The 23,667-nt window shown below is 36.7% G+C and overlaps 1 protein-coding gene across 1 annotated transcript in view; it reads left to right on the plus strand.

Annotated features, from left to right (window-relative positions):
• The first annotated feature begins 738 nt into the window (after positions 1–738).
• Positions 739–23,667, plus strand: part of LOC129725424 (MOB kinase activator-like 2) — a 229,218-nt gene continuing 206,289 nt past the window's right edge. Inside the window, exons 1-2 of the mRNA XM_055681257.1 lie at positions 739–1,239; positions 2,385–3,667. Of these exons, the coding sequence (XP_055537232.1) occupies positions 3,663–3,667 (5 nt within the window). The 5' untranslated portion in view covers positions 739–1,239; positions 2,385–3,662. The remainder of the gene's footprint in view (positions 1,240–2,384; positions 3,668–23,667) is intronic.

Here is a 23,667-nt window from a genome sequence, read left to right on the forward strand (position 1 = left end):
CGAAAAAAACTCACATTCCTTACTGTTTTTTGTTATTACACTAACTCACTTCATTCTATCTTTCTCTATCGAACTTTATCAAACGAACTTGTTTTAAATTTAAATACAATAACTATCTTTTCACTCTGACAATAACAACACACCGTTGAAGTCAACTGAAACTTGCGCAAAAAGGGGCTGCCAGAAAAATATTTTGGTGGATACATAAAAAAACCGTGTTGCTGTTTTGACTGAATTTCTCTCTGCGCCACTCTATCTATTCACTCTGCAGTAAATCCAGGGGGGATTTACCGCTGTCAAATTTCATGTATGTGTGCGTTATCGCAGATCAACTTTGGTCCATGAAGTTTGTTGGTCCATGACGTTTGATAAATTACCAATGTGACGATAAAACATCACCAATTTTCGTTAAAAACTTGTTGCTGTCCCAAAATTTCACTACGGAACGCATTATTAATAAAAGTTTTCCGGGATTCTCGAGTTTTGTTAAAAGAGAACGTTCCATTTTACTTCAATCAAAACGACAAAAACATACAGACGCCTTGTTGCCAAATGTGTTGGTCACGGTTTCACGATATTTGACAGATAGATTCCCCCTGGAATTGGCCATTTGGGTTTCTTGTTTGGATTTTGTGCTTGATCGTTTCGCTGTCAAAAAATATCGTTTTCCCGTCTGTTATCCCACCAACACCAATTTCAATGGTCGCACACAAACAAGTGCAATCGCAAATCAAGAGATGAGACTTTCTTGTATCAACAATGGCTGCAAAGTGTGCTGAGCAAAATTTTGCTGCTTGCAGATTGCAAATTGAGTGTGAAGTTTAAATCAGCCGTGAAAAACGCTACCGTTCTTGTTAGATTGCAGTGCTTTTCGTGAGGCAAATGGTTCTTAGTGCGAGTTAAGAAAAAAGTTTCGAACAGCGTTCGGGGAAAGAGTTGAACTCAGCTTTGCTAACTTCTTTTCGTTCTCGAAATATGCAGGTTTGCAAACTCGGAAGAGCCCCAATTCAGTGATTTTACATGACGGTGTCGGTGTGTATGGGTGAAAGTAGTGTTTTCTGTTATGACTTTTATGAATCGTGAAAAAGTTTATCTCTATTGGGAAATTAGTGATTAAAATTGGCTGACTGACTCGGGAACTGCGTTTGGGTTGGTGAGTTTGCCGCAAAATCGGTACATCGTTGGAATTTCAAGTGTAAAATTTGCATTACATATTTATGCTAAAGTAAGAATGGACAGGTAAGAAAACAAAAATTTATTTTTTACTAGACCTTTCCAAAACATTGAACTACTAAATTACATGCTCGGCCAATTCCTGAACGAATATGATATTTAGATAACCTTTAATTAAACTAAAATTGAATTAAATCTGAAATTATTATTTGTAAGTGCGAAGAACAGTTATGTAAACTGTATTAAGTTATGTAAAAGTATCCGTAAAACTCTTGTCAATGGTAATAAATCAAACAATGTTGAGAAGATTTGTTTTGAGCGCAGAGGGAATAGTTGTTCGTCAGGATCAATGTTAGGTGCTTTCTATCTTTTCGTCTTGTAACAATGTATTGACGAACAAATATTAAATATTAGACCCCAAAATCACGTTTCTTTGCAAGCCAATGTTTTTTTTTTTCATTAACAGACAATACCAAAAGTTTGCACTCAACTTGACATGATATCTTTTTTCTGATTTGAACAGATTTATACCCGGTAAATGTCAAACAAATGCCTAAGTTTATTGTAGTTTTATGAAAATCTAAAAGTAAAAGTTCAGCTCAACCACTTTCCAACTATTGAAAGTTAAAACAAACGGAGTTTAATGTATTAACAATATTTCGACACCTTTGAAATGTAATGTAATTCGCATCGCAACCTGTTTTGTTATTTTTTGCATTGTTTGTCAAGCTTTTTTCGTTCAATAAGACTTTCTTTCGAAAATATGCCCGATGTTCTACAAAAAAAATTCTGCGGTCTTTTCGAAAAACAATATTTTCGGTTAGAACCTAAATCTAAAACAACAGACAACATGCTATAAAACAATTTTAAAATTATTTCCTTTTTATTTTCAACGGTACAAGTATATCTGTCTTTTATAAGTTTACAATTATTTACCTAAAAATTTTGAAATGGACTTATATTTAAAATATTTTTTCGGATTCCAAATTATTAGGGTTTGAAATATACGAAAAAAAAACTTCAATAGTTTAGTAGGACATTGAAAATAAGTAGGACCCTGAAAATAAGTGAGACACTGAAAATAAACAAAATAAAGATTCAGCAACGTTGACTAAACAAAATCTAGATGCGAATCAAAAACCTGGAGGAAAATTGTCATCGGTGCAAAGCTTCCTAAGCGTTTACGGTTTCCAAATTTTTCTTTCTTACAGCACTGACGCACGGCTGTATTCTAGCTGCGGTTCGGGAATTTTCCCGATGTCCTGAGGTAAGCTCTCCGCTGGATGACCTAAACAGCCGACTCCATAGTGTGCTGAGCAGAGTAGCGTAATTCTTCTGCGAGAGCAGCCACCAAGAGCGTGAGAAAACAATCGTGACACAGCACCGCAGCAGCGTGAGTGGTGTGAAAATTTGTTGTGTAAGTTCCGACGACGTGAAAAGCGGAAGAAAAATCTGGCAGCAGTTCGTTATTAGAGCCAAACTGTGCGTTGGTACGTGTCGCGTTTCAGAAAACCACAGTGATAGCGTTCCGAGTCATCATCATATGGTGCAGAGACGGTACAGTTAACTGATGCAGTGCTCGTGGCTGAATCCGATGGGGCAACCTCTCAACCCACGAGAAGGATAGAGGTCAATCGGTGACGGGCAAGAAAGCAGCAGCTATTTTTAACAAATCGGCTAAACGCATTTTACCGTACTCTCCTCAAGCCAGCAGAAAGTTGCTAGAATTTAAAAGGCAATTGGTGTGCGTTGTGTCCTGGTTTTTCTGAAAAAAAAACACGTAAGAACAGTAAAGTTTGAGTAGGAGAGAGTTCTTCCAACATTTGCCTTTGATATTACACAGGACTATCATTGGCTAGTTTTGGGGTTGAAACTGGGCTAAAGGGTCAGGCAAGGAACAGTAACCAACCCCATTTCTTCTAGCCAATGTCGTAAGGTATATCAATTCTATGACGGACAGTTTCTACTGCGTCAGATGAAAACACAAGAAACGCCGTAAGAAAAATCAATGATTTAAAATCATTTCAGTAAAGTCCGGTACCGAAACTGGTCTAGTTAGAAAATCTCTAACAAAAAAGTTAACGGCGTTTCCATCGTTAGTACTTTCGAAGTGTTTACATGTGCTGGCCTTCAGTTTATTTTATCGCCGAAAAGTTACCCTAAAATCAAAGTTCATACGAAAAGTGCAGAGTGGTTGAAAATACGTCGTTCTACCCCAAAATAAAAGTGTGTTGTTATATAAGAGTGTTTCCAGAAAGCTTTTGCGGATTGTTGCAGAGCGGAAAGCTGCTACTAACCAACCGCTGGCGGTGTTAGCGATAACGACAAAGCGCAATAAGAACCCGACCAGAGTGAGGCGTTTTCGTGCGAGGAAAAACGGTTGAAAGGCCGTGATTGCTTTACATTTCGCTGAGCGACCCAAGGAACTAAAGAAAGCCGTCAAGCTGGAGCGATTGCCAGAATACCTGCGCGACACCGTGGACTGGTTTATGGGGTAAGCGAAATTGATTGTCTAATTTCCTTCCAGAGGAGACTGCCTGTTTTTAAATGTCGTTGGACAGGGGCAACTAAAAGCTTTCTCCGAAGAAAGAAGTTATTTTTTCTGTTGCTAGCTTATATTTGTCTGGTGGTGGCTGGCGAAGCTGCCAGGGTGGTTCTTTAAATGGCTCTTTGTGTTGGGATAACATGAGTCTTCAGCCTTTTTCAAATAACATTTGTTTGCGCATTCAAAGAGTGAAACTTTATATTGCGATGATTACATAGATGGTACCTGCCGAATACTGTTGTATATATATGCGTAATCATATGATCTTACAAGCGTTTTGTCGATTCGTTATTTTTCTCACCAACACTTGCTAACCTTCTGTGATGTTCTTCTATGCTGAGGGAAGGACCGATTAGTCCTTTCAATAACAAACTCTCGCCCATATTATCTCTTGTGTGCTCGGAATTCTCTGGCGGTTGAGAGAGAGGATAAGAGAATGAGAGCGGTTATTTCGTCCTGCTGTGCGCTATTTATATGAATGGCCTTTTAAATATCATGCGATACTATTTTCGATACAGCAAATGTGTAATCCATAGATTTGTGTATATGTATAGCGTCTTTTCGCTAGCAACCAAAACTAAAAAACGCCATCAACGATGAGTCCGCTACTTTATGCAATACATTTTTGTTGAATTTGTTTTCCAAACAAAAACGTTTTCCAAAGGAGCAGTTTTTTCCTAACTTACCTACTTGTACCTTTTTTTCTCGGAGGAAGGGTGTTCTTGCTCACTTTAAGCGAAAAGTTTTCGCAGAGTCACATCATTAATCTGTGCCAGTACGTTTTGCCGTCCGCTTGTGACGATTTGTTTGCCAGAAAAATATTTCTGAAACTTGGTGGGTTGTGTGATATATTGATTTTGTTTTAAAATTATTGTAAACAAGCCAACCCTGGTTTCTGCGTTCTTCAAAGAAATGAAACAGTCCTCGCATCCGATTGTAGTGACTATCAGACAATTGCGCAGTTAGTAGTTGCGGCTTTACTGATTTTAATCGGATTATTTTTTTGGTTGGTTGAGGCTATCGACCTGAAAAAGTATGCGGGATGGGTGAGCAAGAAATATAATCAAATTTTCTTTTGCGATTGTTCAGCAGATTTTCTGGATATTCATCGCTACTTAATTTATAGCGCACCTTTTCTAGAAACTGCTTGGCTGCACTTTTTACCGAAGAACAATATGCTACATTTACTACATTTTAGTGATATGATTCCACCTGAGATGATACTTTGGTTCTATGTAAAATCACATATTTTCATCCACTCAGAAATGGCATTGAATTGTTCAGTAAAAACATTATACGAAGCTTTGTAAAAATCTGCATCCTGAAAGCAGCACCAAGGGCTTCATTGTTATTTTCATTCACAATTCCATTGCCATTTATAACAAACAACATTGCACACTTGGCGATCAGCACGAACGGTGCGAGATTGCATTCTATCAGAATGTCTCATACAGGAGCGTCGTTTTATCCTCTCAGTATGCACCAGAACGTGTAATGGAATTCCTCTGTAATATCTGGTGGTGCTCGTGTTATTGAATGGCTATGGTTATAGCGGTGAAAGTACGTGACTGATTTGTTGTGACCGAACCGTCTGTTTCTTTGCTTGGTGAGGTTGACAGCCGGCGTGTCACAGTTTCGCACAAAGTGATGAATATTCAGGTTGTAAGCCTCGCGTATTACGCTGTAAAAGTAATCTCCGCACAATTGTATTTCCGAGCGGAGAGTGAATGTTGTGCTACTTTTGGAGTCTAGCGTTCTGTAATGAACAAAGATGTGTAAAGTGCATTGATTTTGTTATTTGATCTTTTTGTAGGTTGTTAATAATTCTAAAACCTTTTGCTAATCTTACTTTTGAAGAAAAAAAAATTCATACAGTAGAAGCCAGTTACAAAAAATCATCCGGACATTATTTTTGTTCCTGGGGTTGCCTCAAAAAGAATATCAGCAATTTGGCATAAGTTTTTTATGAACGTTCGTTTGATAAATTTTACAGCATGTCCTGAAATGATTTGACGAACTTTTATGTATCCGCAAGTAACTGATCCAAAAATGCTTCTGAAATTTATTGGATAAATTCTTGGCGATCAATTTTATTTCTTTTTCGATTGGTAAAGTGCCCTGGAAGACTGCAAAACTAACAAAGCCTAGTTCAGAAAAAAATCTTGAATAAACATGTAACCCAATAATGATATTCCATGCTATTTTCGTCTTCAATTTTACCACTTGGTGACGCGAGTAAAAATAAATTTGCATATTTTTATCCAAAATCAAACAAATCGAGTTCAAATCTGATTAAATCCAAGCCCATCTACTTTCGTTTTTATCCAAGGCTCAACTTTCAGTGGCTTAACCGCACTCGAAGGGGCTTTTTTGGCAATAAATTGATTTGACACAATGGTTTTGCTTTGTTTGTTGTACTAGATAGATGAAATTGATCCTTTTCTATCTTTGCGTAACAAACAACATTCGTTTATACATATAATTTGCCAGCTTTGAGTAACATAGCACAGATTTCGCCAGTTTTGTATCAATTTCCGACGACCGGGGAGGCGACTCCACCCAGGACTCTAACCAACCAGCCGTTGACTACAGACCGACGCCAACGTCTCCATTTCCTCATACGATGGAAGGTGCAGTCCCAGTGATTTTTTGCCCCAGAAAATCTTCCGTTATCGGCATCCCAATTGGTGCCACTAGGAAGCTGAGATGGCAATTTATGATTGTTCATGATCATGATTATACATATGCCAAACACTAAAGTTATTGGGCGGTCTTATCCGCATGGAACTTTCTTAGTTTGTCTGTTGACACACACGATGAAAAAAAGTAGTTTGCTGATAAAAAAATGCTAATTTACTCAAATGTTATCATTCCATATCATTACTTTTTGTGGCACTAGTACATTTTTTTGGAGAAATTTTCAAATTTTTATCAATTTTTCTAAACAAATAAAAAAACAAACAAACATTTCAACGCATCGTTGTCAATATATTAGCTCATATTTTTCAATAAATTTTAATAAAAAAACTCTTTTTCAAGTACAATTGCTTTCAATTTCAAAATCAAACCCGTTGTTTTGAAGAAAATGATACAACACTCTGAGTTTACTTACTTTGTTCATATAGTTTAGTTTGATCGTTGGCATATGTCTGTTTCACAAGTTATCCAATGCAATTAATTAACTGTTACGAAATGCTGGTGGCAATAGCGCTACCGCAATGATAACGCGACACAAAATTTAATTCGAAAAAAATCGATAAAAAATATTCCAATATTATTATTCAAATACAATAAGGCAACCTCGATATAACGTAACTCGATATAACGTAACTTTAACCTCGATATAACGTAACTTTGAAAATGTATTGAAATTGAAAATAAATGATACAGCAACTGTTTTCGGAGTATAAATTGCTTCAAAAAAAGGTTTGCAGTAAGTTTTAAAATTAATGAAACTAATGCGAAAAATTGTCCTAAATGGGCGTAAGAAAGGCTTAAAAATACTGATAGGTGATGGAAAATAGGTTTTCACGCATCCTTCAGTAACAATTCACAGTCTTGCATCAATTACGTTTTCACGCATCTTTGAGTAACCTGTGTAACAAATGAAAAAAAAAATTTTTTTGCTTCTAAAAATATTTCTAAACGGGCATAAGAAAGGTTTAAAAATACTGTGGGTGATGGAAAATGGGGTTTCGCGCATATTTGAGTAACCATTAACATTCTTTCATAAATAAAAAAAAAAATTTTTTTGCTTCGATATAACGTAACTCGATATAACGTAACGAAAATAAAAATAAAGTTGCCTTATATCGAGATATGACTGTACATTCATTTGACAAGGATAAGTCTTAGGGAATTAAAATTAAAACAAAACTTTCAAAGTCTTCGGAAAGCATCCAGCAGTCGTTGACGAAACGCATTCATTGATACGTCGAAGTCAAACAGCTCGTATACCTCATCTAAACGATGGCAAATTACCTCATCTAAACGATGGCAAATAATACGAATTGGATCATAAGAACCAGATAGTCGATTCCGAGGATCCAAGTGTGGGAAACTTCTTTGGCGCAACTGCCTTTCAGGAGTGTACAAATTTAGCTGTGCTAATAAGGCTGGACAGTCGATGTCGATGCCAGTCAGTAATTTGGTAGCGAAAACGGCTTGTGCAATATGGCGATGTAGCTCCAGTGGTTGAATACCGAGAAGTCGGCAATGGTCCTCGTACGTTGGCAGATTCAGTGTATCTCGCTATGAGAGGTAACGAACTTTTCCTCTATCATTTCCGTTCTGCTGGACCAGTTTGCATGATAAGGGGTCCATATCACAAAATTAGATTCGAGGATTGATCGCACTAAGATACAGCAAAGTCACGAAATTCATCGGCAATTTTAAATATAAATCCCAATTGTCGGTTAGCCTTGCTGATGTTGTTACAGTGGCTCTTGAAGGTCAACTCACTATCCAAGAATACTCCAAGATCCTTCACGCACTGTACACGGAGAAGGTGCTGTGATGATATGAAATTCGATATACACACGCTTTCTATTGAACGAAATTATACTACATTTTTTCACGCTCAACGTTAAAACGTTTTTTGCACACCAATTAAAAAAATGTTTTCAGATGTTTCTGCAGCTCCAAACAATCGCGTAGGCAATTTGTTTTTTTTTTTGCATCATCTGCATAAGTATCATTTATGAAAATGGAGAAAAGTAGCGGGCCCAAGTTGCTACCTTGAGGAACTCCTAACATGTTAGAAACACGATTTGAAACGGCTGAACTTATTCATACACACACTGCGATCAGTCAGGTAAGACTTAAACCAGCATACGGAGTCCGATGAGACACCGAGTCGCTCTAATTTACTGAGCAGTATGACCGGATTTAGGTGCTGGGGCAGATGTTTTCGTAAAAAAATAGAAAAAAAATAGAAGTAAGAAAACTTTAAATTTCGAAATAACTTAACGTTTTGCTGGAAGGTGACAAGTAAAAAAAAGGTCTCCACTATGTCTTCACATCTGGACCAGGACTAGAGGGGCCCCTCGTGTTGGAAGGTCCGGGGCATTTGATCCCCCCCCCCCCCTTTGAATCCGGGCCAGCTGAGCAGTATTTCGTGGTCTACCCGATGGAATACTGCTTTCAGGTCCAGGTGAATTACTTCGGTTTAGAAACTAGAATAAACACTCCGCAAACAGCGAGAAACGAACTGCATAAGACTAGTGCCAACAGATCGTTCATGGAAAAAACGGGAGCTTAGGACGAGGTAAATATTGAAATCAGTCTCGGTTCTGTAAATCTCTGCTGAATTTAATTATTTATTATGCTTGATGTATCGTTTCTTGTAATTTATTGATTTTTGGATGCTTTAAGTCCAACCTTGTCCTGTTTTATAATTTTGGTTGGTTCAGGGTTCGAAGCATGATCCGTTGGATAGTTGATTACTTCTTGATTGTCGAGAACTTCGTTTCGAAAGATAGAATTCAAATCGACAACATCGTTCTTTTTCGCCGTCATAATTGCAAGTGTACTCAATCATGGTTCACATGATTCTGAAAGGTATTCGGAAACACATCCGTAATAAGTTTTTCTTTTTTCTTATTCTTTTGCAGCTTTTCGAGAAATTTTGTTTTGAATAAGTGCATTTTTTTATCTAAAATGTCCTTAACCCTATGAAAAAGTTGAAAAATGTTGAAATTCGGCAGAATGATGTATTTTTTAAATATGAAAAAATGTCTAGAACATAGTAGGTCTCTCAAATCACTTCAGAAAAAGTTATTTGGTATTTTTCGATTTTTAGAAACTTCAAGGATGTCTGTGTATAAAACTACCTGTATGTGGTCGGTTTTCAAGAGATAGAACCAAAGTGTCTTCAGCAAAGTTTTTCTACATAAGATTGTCTACAACTTTGCTGAAGACTTCGTTTTGATTTTATAAGTAAATAAAAAAATAAAATTTTTATCTCACTTTTAGGTGAATTAATCAAAAATTTATTTTCATCAAAAGATGCCCCTAAAGATCTACAAAAACTTTGTCGAATACACTGTAGCATTTAAATGGCATTTTTATACTCAAAAGGCTGACGATCACGTTTTTCGCGTTTTAAACCACTGTGACACGGTCGCAAGACGTACTACCCATTTCTCCCTCCAGAGTAAGGAGAATAGAAACAGCTCTTCTAGAGTTATGCAGAAATTCGTGTTTCATTTGCATGGAAGTCCTCCCTTTCAAAAGAAGGAACGAATCTCGAACTACCACATACATATTTCTTGCTTCTAAAAATCTCCACGTGCTAAATTTGGTTTTATTTGTTTCATTAGTTCTCGAGCAATACAGAAATTTGTGTTTCATTTATATGGGACCCGTCTTCAGATGAGGGAGGGGTGTCAAATCAATATAGAAATATTTTTTGCTCCCTTCTAGAGAAGGAAGGGGTCTTGAACCCGCATAAAAACCTTTCCAGACAATCATGACATACCGACAAAGACGTTTTTATAGACATAGACTATTCTATAGGCAAAAGATACCAATCTGTGCTATTGGTTTAATTTTTTGGAACACGACTCATTTTTGAAAAACTATTGAAAAATACTATTTTGGGTAGGTATTGATGATCACAAATATTTTTAGGGCCAAAACGGTTTGTTTGATCGGTGTGACGTATTTGGCAAAGTTGTAGATAATAATTTTGTCTTTCCGAAAAAAATATACACTCTAAGAAAAAAAATTATTTTCTTTAAAAAAGTTAAAAAAAATTAAGAATGAACTATCTAAAAAAGCTCATTTTTTAAAATCTTTTTTTTTATAAAGACTACAAAAGATTACCTAAACAACGCAACTAGTCCGATCAAAGAGAAATCAAGAATAAAAGTTATGATTTAAGAAAAATTTTTTTTGTTTTTGTTTTCTTTCGAGGGACATATTTTTTTTTTTTTGAAGACAAAATTGTTACCTACAACTTTGCCGAAGACTCTATGCCAAACCGTTTTGGCTGTAGAATTATTCTTTATTTCCAATAGAGCACTCTATGGGGAATTAAAAATATTTTACAGTCAAAACGGTTCGTTTGCTTGGTATAGTCTCTTTGGCAAAGTTGTAGATAATAATTTCGTCCTCCCATGAAAAATGTACCTCGCGAAAAAAATTTAAAAAAAATTCTTTTTTCCTGATTTCTCCATGATCTGACCGGTTGCATTGTTTAGACAATCTTTTATAATTTCCATAAAACATTTTTTTTTTCAAAATGAACTTATTTAGTTGATTACCTTTACACCTAATTCTTTTTTTACGCGATTGTTTTTAAAGTGTTTTTATTATACACGATTTTCTTTACACGTGGCGCATAATTTTATCGAAACAACACGATCTTTTTTTACGCAATTTGTTCAAAATTACGCGACTTTTTTACGCGATTCTTTTTTTACGCGGACGCATCAATCGCGTAAAAAAAGAATCCAGTGTATATATCTCTTTTAATTTTTTTAGAGAGTATATTTTTTTTCGGAAACACAAAACTATTAAAGTTCATTAAGCAGACAATGTGTGCAGCAGAGGAAGCGAAAAATAAGCGAACTGGAAATATGATACAGATTTGATATATATATATATATATATATATATATATATATATATATATATATATATATATATATATATATATATATATATATATATATATATATATATATATATATATATATATATATATATATATATACCGCATCCCGACGGGACTAGAACCCGCAATCTCCATGTCAATAACGCTTGCGCAACAGTGTGTGTAATTAGGAATGAACTATGGAATAAGTCGGCAGTGGAATGTGATACGCATATAGATTGTGAAACAGTACCACCGTCCCCCGTAGTTTAATTGGTCAAAACACCATGCCGGAGACAGGGAGATTGCGGGTTCAAGTCCCGTCGAGATGCAATATATTTTCCTAAATCTGTATCATATTTCCAGTTCGCTTATTTTTCGCTTCCCCTGCTGCACACATTGTCTGCTCAATGAACTTGAATGTTAACGGGTAAAAGCCGTTGTTAAATTTCTACAATTTAGTCCGACAAAACTGTTATCTACAACTTTGTCGAATACGTCACACCGATTAAACAAACCGTTTTGACCCTAAAAGTATTTGTAATCATCAATACCTTCCTAAAATAGCATTTTTCAATAGCATTCCTTAATATCGAGCATATGCAATTATCGAAATATTATAACCTATAAAAAGCGTAACCCTTCAGTTTAAAGCATTAAACACTTTTATTTGATTTTCTTATTTTATTTAAGAAAATAAAACTTGAATAAATGAAACTTGAAAAAAATTGACGGTACTTCTCCTGGAAAAAGCAAATACTTGATACGTTAAATAAAGCAGGCGGAAGTCATTATTAGTGCAGGCTCCAAATTTTTTTGTTAACAAAACTTCAAGTCATTGTTCTTACCTAGTAAGTATACCATCGACATTTACTCTGCTTATAGATGGCTATGGATCATCAGAAACTTGGTTTGGTACACCGCCAACGCCCTTTTTTTCATAGGAGTATTTTTTTTATACCTTATCACTGTCCGGCATAACTCACAAATTCGCATCGTTTCATCTAGTTGATGATCACACCCCAAAGAATATATTTTTTCGATGATTGGTGATGGATGATACACTGCGTAAATTGTTACGGCAAATCCCTGATTTATTTGTTTGATCCATAATGATAAACGTAGATTCACATTTCGTCGCAACTGACTTTTTCGAGTATCTCGTTGTTATTATGCTCAAGTTTAATGGAGACGCATGGCCATTTAGAAGCAAAAGAGGCGATACAGTGTTATGAATTTGTAAGAATTTTTTCCCTTATAATACCCGTTTTGAAATGTTTAGCAGAGTTAAGCATCGCTTGTTTCCCAACAAGTCGCGTGTTGAACTTGGATAGATTAGGAGAATAAAATAAATTTTTAGGTTGCCGGCAGCTGGTTAACCGTTCGTGCCGAATGAAATGTTCCATTATGCGGGAATACCTTGTTTGAAAGACTAAGATATAATGTTCGTCGCCAAGCAGACCACTGTAGTTAAAAGTTACTGACCAATCACTTTTGCAACTATACCACACACGTTAATGCATGCGTGTCAGAGCTGAATCCTATTCCGTCCAAGCTTGCTATCGATGACGTCAATGTGTGCGCTGCCAGTGGAAGCCAGGAACAGATTCCTGCTGTCTATATTTGTGTAGCTTTTTTGCAATTCGTATGCCGCAATGCCGGAAACTGCCATAGCTAGCGAAAGGACCTTGACCGACGGTGGCACACGCTCGGGTGACATGGTGACTCATCTCATCAAGCACAAGCATCGTAAAAAGTTTTAATGCATGCCACAAATCACCTCACACCCGGATCCATGGCACTTCGCATCGTATCAGCGGCGAACCATCGTCGCACTAAGTGAAATGTGTATGAAATCACGAAAGTTCCAGCCGTTGTTGGTGCGGGGAAAGGTGATTGTCGCTGATGGATACGTGTTAATACCAATCTTGTATCAAAATTTATTACCCGTGTCCTTTCAGGCGAAGTCAGTCAGCGACTAGTTTCACAAGTGTGTTCGTTTTTCGGTACACCAGTTGCCGGAAAAAAAAACCTCGCCAAAAGAAATGTGCGCACAAACGTCACATAAACGCGCGTACATAAATACTTCGACGTGTACATACAGATATTTTTTTTTTCATTGTAGCAGAGAACTAGTAAACGATAGAAAAATGATAAACTGTCTGCCTTGCGGTGTGATGCCACTGGTTTGAGCTGATTGGATGTAAGCAGGAAAATAGAGAAAAAAGATCCCAGAAATGATATCGATTGTTATTTTGCCTAAGTTATCTAAAGTCGTTCTTTCGGAAAATTTCATTACTTTATGTTGGTGCACTAATTAAGTTGCCCTATTTTTTTCTGCGGAAGAGTGCAAATTTTTCGGACAAAACACGAACATTAAGTATATCGTTTCTTTGCCTCTGGAAATTGATTTGACTCACCAGGATTTATTGTATATTTTCTCAGTGACTATACCGTTTACTGCTCGGATCAACAAATAAAAAATAACCAATCTACCAGTAAAAAAATAGATAAATATGTTTAGTTTTTAATTTAATAAAATTTAAAAGATTTTAAAAATGATTCGATTATGCGAATGATTTGAATTATTATAGATTCTCCAAATAATCGACTCTGCACTGCAATTCATTCTACTTGTACAGGACGGATACCACAAAAGATCAAAATAATGGTTGCAGTGGTCCAAATCTTACAAATATAAATTAAATATGTGTTCGCAATCAACTCCGTTTAACTTAATGCATTTTTCTTATTATACTAAGTCGATTACAAGTGCTTATTTTAGAAATTCTGTTATACTTCTACGGAAAAATCTTAAAAATCCCAAGAACCTGTACTGCTCTAATTTTCCACCGTCGTATAAACACAACCATTGTCAAAGGTCATGGCTTCCGAGCAATGCTGCAGTAGAGATTCGTAAATCACACAACGTTTGCGACGAATCTATGCGATTGCTTCCATACAAGTCGCATTATGTATGCAGTTTGACAACTAACCTACAATATTTGTATTTTCATGCAAAGCTTTTTTTTCTCTTACCCTTCACTGCACATTGGTTATTGGAAAACGTTTCGTTGCCTTGTGCAGACGAATGTCGAAGTGGAAGCGGGAAGCCATCGGTAGTGAAATGCAAATCCAATTTTTCCATTTACCTTTTCGTTGCTCTGAACAACCAACTTCACTGCTGCATTGAGACCGTTCGCAGGCTGGTTCAAAACGGTTACGACCAGAAAAATACGCTGGGCTTTGTTCCATTCGGTGTATATAACCCAAAACCGTGTGGTTTTCGCTGCGGGTTGCTGTATCTATATGAATTTTCTATGTTTTTGTGCGTGCAGTAGCGCTGCTCAAAGAAAACATTTACTGAACTTGGGAATTGTTCTATATAATTCGCAATGAGCATTGAGAAGTTTGAGTATTTAGTATTTAGCTTTCATATCGCGTGTCTTGGTCATAAAACCGATATTTATGGTTGCAAAGAAATAAAAATTGGCTACCTACAAAATGATGGAATCTGCACCAAATGGTGCCTTTTCATCAATGTTTTTATCGTACTATTTGATTTGCAACTTGAGCTAAAAATTCTATGATGTACACTGCTGTTGATGTCGATGTGCAAATCGTTTTGTTTATGTCAACCTTGCGCAGTTGACGTATTCAATGGTGTACCTATTCTTTCGCGTTCCTATATTTCCATACTGCGGCGGTAGAAATTCGTATCTTTCCCCTTGCCGAGTGAGACGTAATCCTATTTAAGTGGTGAAGCCACTTTGTGTTTAGGCTAGGCGAATCAAAATATATTTTTGTTGAAAAAAAACATTTAAATCTAGTGGCAACCATTAATGTTTGAATAAATCAAAATTATTTTTACAGGAGCAAAACCATGCCAAATGACCAATCATCCAATATCGACTATTTTCGATTTGTATGAAACTATGTACACGTGTTTTAGTTTAGTAAACTGAGTATTTTCCGAAGGTGGAGGAATTTTTCAGACCCAATAATAGTTTTTTTAGGGTGCGTATATATTTTGGTATAGATTTTATTCAAAACAAGCTCGGAAACCTTTGGTTTTATGAAAAACTGTCTGAGAATGAGTTGAAGGAAATTGAGGATGCCTTACGAATCATCAAACAATCTTGTGCCTGTAGTTCTACGCCCAATCTACGTTTGTGTACTCTGGAACAAAACTCTTCTTGCGGTTTTATATCAATGTTATTAGTATTTGAAAAAAGATAATGTAGATGTTGCCACAACTGCCGTGATATGACAAAGTGACGTAAGTTCCATTTTTTCGAAAATGAGTTTTTCATGCCTATTTGTTCATTTTTCAAAGACCTTTCTTTTGGTATCTTCCTTTTCGTTTTTACTTATACGTACACTGCATAAAATCAAAAAAACAAAGTGGCGTAGGCACCATTTCAATACAAAAGTGCAAAGAAATGCAATCGTTTTTGGGCCGTACTGAAAAACTGATCACTTGGATCTACGTCACAAATTCATCTCACGGCAGACAAGGCCAACTAGGTGTTTTGTGTGTTTTAGTTTTGCGAAGTTAGTTTTTTTGAAGAAAATTTTTTTTTGACGTGGGACTACGCCTTTGTTTTCTATACTGGGGCACATTCTAAAAAATTGGAAATTGGTTCCGTCAGATTTCAAACGATAGTAACAGCATAACCACATGATTGATAACACTATCCAATATGCTGTTGTATAGATAAAATGTTGAACAGTTTTGTAATACGCTAGTTGTTATTATTCCATTGCTCAGCAGTAAAAATTGATGAAAAGACTCAAGGACAAATTCACGCGAACAATGAACCAATCACATGCGAGCATTCCTATCACAGATGACATGAATAGACACCAACCATTTTTTTGTTGTTGTGGAATTAGACTACTGCGTCCATTATTTAGAACTATTGTAGTATATCCCCCTTACTATACGTGCTATATAGGATACCCAGTCACCCACTATTGATCGAGTGATGACCGGTTGCCTCGGCAAGCTCCCAGTCAGGTATAATGTGCTTAATAAAGCCAATTACCTTCCGAGAATTAGCAGACCAAATTTCACTAGGTTGTAAGCAACCCTTGTTGAGAAATTTGATTCTGCTCATGTATAATGCTCCACAGCTGCATAGCAGATGTTCCGAGGTTTCACTTTCTATGCTACAAAAGCGACACGTATCGTCTTGAACCCGACCAATGTTCTTTAGATGATACTTACTCGGGCAGTGCCCTGTTATTAGTCCTGTGTAGATACAGAGCGCCCACTTATTAAGCTCTAATAGCTTTTTTGTAATTTTTGCGTTTGGCGTTATTATCCTTTTTGACTGGTGACATCCCCCGACAGCCATCCAGTTGGAAGTCACCCGTTGTTCTTCCCAGTATTTAAGTTCCATTGTTATTGTATAGTTTGAAATGTCACAAAAAGTTTCTGGACCAATGAATTGAGAGGTGGAACCTTATTTGGCCAGTTCGTCTGCTTTTTCATTGCCTTCAATTCCGCAGTGCCCTGGAATCCAGTACAGATTGACAGAGTTCGTATGACACAGGCTCCGCAGAAAAAGAACGCACTCCAAGACAACTTTTGACGTGCATTTGAAGGCACATAAAGCCTTCAGCGCCGCTTGACTATCAGAGAAAATGCAAATATTCGCATGTTTGTGATTTCTTCTTAAGCAAACGTTAGCACATTCAATTATAGCGTAATTCTCTGCTTGGAATACTGTTGGCCATTCACCCATAGCCATCGATATCTGAACTCCAGGACCGAAGATTCCCGCAGCCGTTTTTGAACCGGTTTTTGAGCCGTCCGTAAAGAATACCGTTGACCCCTGACGAACCATATGAGCCCCGCACTCCCAATCGGAACGTGATGTTTCATGCAGCTTGTAGGGAATATCGCAGTTATTCATAGGTTTTATCCAGTCTCCGTTCATATTCATCACTGGCCCTCTTTTGAAGTGTTGCAATATACTCAGATGGCCAAGAAGGTCACCTGGTAAGACATTTTTCAGACGTTTGAGCCGGAGAGCACTCCTTTCCGCTTCTAGTTGCACAAATTCATGCAATGGCAGCAGGTGAAGGATTGCGTCCAACGCTTTCGATGGGATGCTGCGCATTGCTCCCGTTATAGCAATACACGCAAGTCTCTGCAGCTTCGCTAGCTTTGCTCTTGTTATTGCCTGTTTTGTTTTGGGCCACCAGACTAAGGGAGCGTATGTTATTTTCAGGAGTATAATAGACTTGTAGATCAATCTTATCATTTTAAGATGGATTTTAAGATGGTTTTAGTCCCCACTTCCTACCAACCGTCTTAGAACATAACCAGAAAGCACTGACCGCTTTGCTTATTGCACCATCTAGGTGCGCGTTCCAGTTGAGCTTCGCATCAAGGATTAATCCTAAAAATTTAACCCTTTCGCTCAATTGGATAATACTTTCCTTAAGCCTAAGTGGCATTAGGTTAAGTCTTCTCCTTTTAGTGAAAGGTACTACTACAACTTTGGAAGGGTTTATGTTTAAACCTTCTTTTATGCACCATAAATGGGTTACGTTTAGGGCATGTTGCATTCTTTCCGAGACTATGTTGTCAAACTTTCCCCTTACCACAATGACAATGTCATCTGCGAAGCCTACAACTTCAAAACCTTTATCTTCTAAGCTTTCGAGAAGGTCATCCACCACTAAAGACCATAACAGCGGCGAGAGTACCCCCCATTGAGGGCATCCTTTCGTAGCTCTTACAGTTATGGATGAGCTCCTCAGTTCCGAAGAGATTTCTCTTTGTGCAAGCATAGTGTGAATCCAGTTGACTATGCATGTGTTAAACATCCTTTTCTTCATCGCATTCGCCATGGAAGAGTAGGTCGGGTAATCGAAAGCACCTTCAATATCCAAGAAAGAGCATAGTGCAATTTCTTTTTCTGAAAGAGATCTTTCAATTTTGTTTACCATCGTATGAAGAGCTGTGACTGTTGAGCTACCTGTTTGATATGCAAATTGAAATTTAGATAAAGGATATCTATGCATGTATGTTGCATTTAGATATTCCTTTGGTACTTTTTCCATTGTTTTCAATAGAATCGAAGACAAGCTTATTGGTCTATATGATTTGGGGTTGTTCCTATCTGTATTGCCCGTTTTTGGTATAAATATAATCCGCACTGACCTCCATTTCGACGGAAGATATTTAAATCTTAGACTCGCCTTGAAAGTCTCCCTTTGTAACGGTATCAGGGTTGCCTCACCTTTTTGAAGCAACGCAGGAAATACACCGTCAACACCTGCAGACTTGAAAGGCTGGAAAGATTTCACCGCATTTTCCACTCTGGTTGACGTGAAAATTTCGTCAAATATAGTTGAAGTTGAGACGTCCTCTCTTACAGATTACCATTTGCTGTGACATTCTCTTTATGAGTATAAAAAAAAAGTCAGAGTGTTTTCGTCCCAACAAGTCAATTAATGATTGATTCCATGATCAAAGACCTATTTGACGTCTCAAAGGTAAAGGTTTTTTTTTTGGAAAGTTTGAAACAGCCCTCTTTCTCAAACAATTTGTTAATTTGCCCTTAGAACTTTTATTAAGGCAGACAATGTGTGCAGCAGGGGAAGCGAAAAATAAGCGAACTGGAAATATGGTACAAATTTGGAAAAATATACCGCATCCAGATGGGACTTGAACCCGCAATCTCCTTGCTCCCTAATAGAACCTGATTTCTTGAACGAAAGCATGCTGTAATTGCTGGCAAATGAAAAAAACTTGTCAAGCAAAAAACAAAAATCAACTTTTTTAAACTTTAACTTCGTTGTTATTGTTGATTGCTACGATTTTTTTGCTGGAACTTGTTGATAATTTTGTTCGTACATATCTTCTAATGTTTTCCTATGAGCCTATTTAAAGACTTTGATTTAATCAGAGTTAAATAAGAGGAAATCATTCATTATAATAACGTAAGTATTGTTGCATTTGAGAAATTTGGTTTGATTTGGTTTCGAGGAAATAGAATGGATTCTGATTTAGCCGCACCAGGAGAAATTCTTGGTGCTTTTTCAATGATAAGTAGTAGAGTTGCTTTTCGAATGATTGCGACCTGTACATTTTTCAAACTCAATATATGGCAGATTTAAATTTGTGTGCGACTCAAAAATGAACATGATGACTCTTTTTAGTTTTTCGTTTATGTAAATGTACACTACCTTTACAAATATATACATACAGGCGATGTTTGATTACGGCAACACGTCCAAATTTAAATTTTCTATGATGTCTATCGAACTAAAGAGAAAATTCAATAGCCAATTATATAACCAATCCGACCAGTGTTGTCCGATGCCTACCGGACTGAAGCGGAAATTCAATTGTTGCCAATATTGAACTGTGCCTAAAACGAAACGTGCCAAAATCGGACGAGGTCTGTATGTATAAATTCAGCGTCTTTAATGTTGAGTCATACTCTTTTGATATTTACTTGACAAATCACATACAATTTTGTGTGGTCACAACATTCTTATTGTTTTTTGGTTCCACTCGGTTCCCAAAATTAAAATATGATAACTTTTGTATTTCTTCAAAGTAACCCACACGCATTTGTGCGTAGCCCCAACAGTCTTCCTATGGTTGGCTTGAATCGGAAACACATCTTGTAGTATAATGCACATGAGTGATGGTACCAATGACCTATCCAGTGGCTTTAGCTTACCAAATCTGGCCTGAGCTTGACAGGACTTCTACTGCCTATAATCGCATCACAGTCCCACCTGCATTTTATCTTGGATTAAGAATTGTTGTTTTTTTTTGGAACAAAAATAACGATACTAGACAGAATAAAGTATTAAGTCAAATTGTTCCATCTCAAAAATAATCGCAAATTATTTGAGTTTCTTCAATCCATTTGAAAAATATATGTATTGATTTTCACGTGTTTTCTTAAAAAAAATCATCAGTTTATTAATGAATACGAGGTTGTTTTATAGAAATTCCATACAACAGGGAAGTTTAAGGTAGATATTGAAATTGCCTCCATTGTCAAAGAAACAGCCATCTGAATCATAGCGGAAAGCACTGCTCCATGTCCCAAAACTTCCATCCGAATTATTACGTCAACCACTGTTCAGTGTCTCCATTGTTCTAGCAATATCCGGAAAAATAACGATTAACTCGTTCTTGCTACGAAGGAATCTGTTCAACAGCAGCAGTTGCTAAATCAAAACCCTCACACTATTCTTATAAATACATAGGGGGATTAGAGGCATAATGAGCACACGGGGCGAAATGAGCACCCCTCTTTTATGCGAAACTACGCATTTTCTGATACAATGTGGTATGTGGAACTCTTCCGTAGTTACTACAGTATCTCTTTATGTAGAACAAAAGTGATTCGTCTGTTTAGAATATGGAAATAATTCGAAAAAATCAACTTGGTTCCCGGATGTTGGAAAAATTATTATTATGGCGCACTACAAAATAAGCTTCTACGGTCGTTTAAATGGCTCAATCAAGTATGTAGCCACATCAATATGACGTATGGGTCGTACCCCAAATTTCACCATCATTGAAGTTTTGATTTTGAGCTATAATAGGGTGTTTTAAGGGTATGTATATTATTTTTTCTTTTGATAAGAAATGTCAAAAGAAATACATATTCTACTGACTTTTCTTAATTTAAACAGCAAAACTATTAAAAAAATCGATTTCGAATTTTAACAACTGTAAGTGGTTTTAAGACATACCCACCGTCAAGAAATCATGACACAGGGAGGCCAGGTCATTTTTCAAATATATTCACACTCCACAAATAATGTCTTTATACATAGAAAATCTGTAAACACGGTCTCCGTTGAAAGTTTACAAAACTTCCAGTGACACATTAAATCGAGTACGGTTAATCAACCGACTATTAGGCTTCCACTTATTCACACGCGCTTAAATGTTTTCAATATTGAGACATGTCTTCACATCTGGCATCCCTGTCATGACACTCAAACCAGGGTTATATTTCCCACAAGCCAGCAGCAGAAATGTCACTTTGCTTACTATCAGGGTTATATTCCCCAAAAGCCAGCAACAGCAATGTCACTCTGTGCAATACTTGCCAGTTAGTAAAAATTTAAAACAAATATAATTTTTCAATTTTAAAATCAAAGAAAACTCGTAGAGATCTAAGACAAATTACGTAATGCCTACTGAAAGGTCGGTTATCGATTAGTATAAGAGAGAGCAGGTATTTTTTCAAATTAAAACCCCCTATTAGTGTTAAAATCTCATGTTAACTTCAACTAATTCGATAGGGGCGAAATGGTCACCTTTGGGTGGGGTGAAATGAGCACACCTTGTCACATAAACTTACGTGAAATTCATCTCAGTAGACTTGTGAGTTTGTCTGTTTCCATAGTCTGTGTTTGTTTATAATGATGGTGCGAACATATTTTAGAAAATCTTTGAGACCAAATCGGTCAGAAAAAGGGACTGCAGGCAGATTTGGCCACCATAAGGCGCGACGGGACATTCACCAAACAAGCCGCCAAGTATCACGGCATCTCGCGACAAACGTTGGCCCATTATTTGTACTTCTACACAGTTTCAAGATATGTTCTATAAGAGTGCTCATTATACCCCGTGGGTGCTCATTATGCCCCAGTGGGGTGCTCATTGTGCCCCACACATCGACTGATTGCTAGTTTTTGATGCATGAATCTATTTTGTGTTTTTCACCATTATACGATAAACTTTTCAATTTGTGAATAGTGTTCCTTTATTTATAGATAGTTAATTCAAGTTTTGCACTAAAGACAGCTTAAAATTTTTGTCGTTTTCTATGCTTAAATCAGCAACCAAGTTAGGGTGCTCATTATGCCCCTATTCCCCCTACATTAATTTTTGTTGCCGTAAAACTTTTTGATTGAATCCATAATTAAACAAAACAAAAGTAACGCGAAATTATACATAAATTTTCACAAAAATCAATATTTTGTCTTGTCATATTATACCGTTGAAATGGGTATAAACTACGCTCAACAGCTTAAATAACTAAAACATGAAACACACTTTAAACGCATTTTTCTCAAATCGATGAAAATGCGATCATCGGCAGTCTATGTGCCTTAATAAACAGCAGAGCTCGCTTTGTGAAGCACCATTGCCTGTGAATCGTCTTGTTCGTGATATAAACCTCATATTTATGCGTGGCCCCAACGGCATTCTTACCGTCTGTTAGTTTGAACGGGTATCAAATATAAATAAGCTAGTTGTGCTTCTATGATCAGCCGGGTGATTGTTTCCTTGTTGGAGCCATGTCAGGGGCTGATAGAGGGCTACATTTGATAAAAAAAACACTTCTGCGCATATGCCTTAAGGGGTAATATCCACCAAATGCTCAAAAAAAAAAACAAGACTTTTGTCCTGTTTTTTTTTAAGGATTATTGAGATGTAAGTTATATAAATATTATATCGTTGGATCAAGCAACTCTTGGAGAATGAAAAAAAAAATAATTGCTACTTTTTTTTACAAAATGGCGGCTGTGTAGCGATTGCCGTGAATCGTTTTTTTTTTTTGAAAGTTCTGCTGCGGCGTGCAGCAGAAGTCGTGCCCAACTCCACCTATAATCAAAACAAATTTTTTTTCATTATCTACATAAGTATCGCTAGTGAAGTACACATGATTTTATCTTTAGAATTTTTTTTTTCGCAAAATGGCAACGGTTTGAGAAAAAAAATGCTTTTCGACAAAAAAATCGACCTCAATTGTTTATGACTTTTGTTGCTGTTAATCAATCGCTAAAACCGTGTGTGCTTCACTAGAAAATCTAATACAGAAGCAGTTAAAATTTCAAGTCAATCGGATATGAACTTATTCAGTTCTACTGCTCGTCGAGTTTGAAAACACGGTTTTAAGAAAAACGTGTTTAAAGTTTGAAAATGCTATATACCTTAACAATCGCAATAATAAAGGCCCTAATATTTTTTACCATCAGTCAGCTATCCCTGCGCCGTAAAGTTGTCCAATCTGTTTCATGACGGTCGAGTGTCCGGAGACTCAACACGCGCGACCTATCAAGATTAATTCTCAATTTAGTAGGTATAGTTATAGTAAATTTACTTCAGTACAATTGCAATTTCATTTATATAAAAAAAAGATTTATAACATTGATTTGATATTTGAAGTAAAATCTCATTCGCCTCCCCTACATCGACCGTCGAAAGTTGAAACAAACTAATTAGCGTAATGTTGATAAGAATGTGTAGAAACAAACCTCTACGCCAAGGCGCGCGCGAAGAGGAAGTCTGCCGTCGTTGTCGTAGTCGCCATTAATTTAGAGCCTCTAACAACGCAATAAAGCACCTAGA

The sequence above is a fragment of the Wyeomyia smithii genome, chromosome 2, assembly GCF_029784165.1.
Source record: "Wyeomyia smithii strain HCP4-BCI-WySm-NY-G18 chromosome 2, ASM2978416v1, whole genome shotgun sequence".
Taxonomy (NCBI): domain Eukaryota; kingdom Metazoa; phylum Arthropoda; class Insecta; order Diptera; family Culicidae; genus Wyeomyia; species Wyeomyia smithii.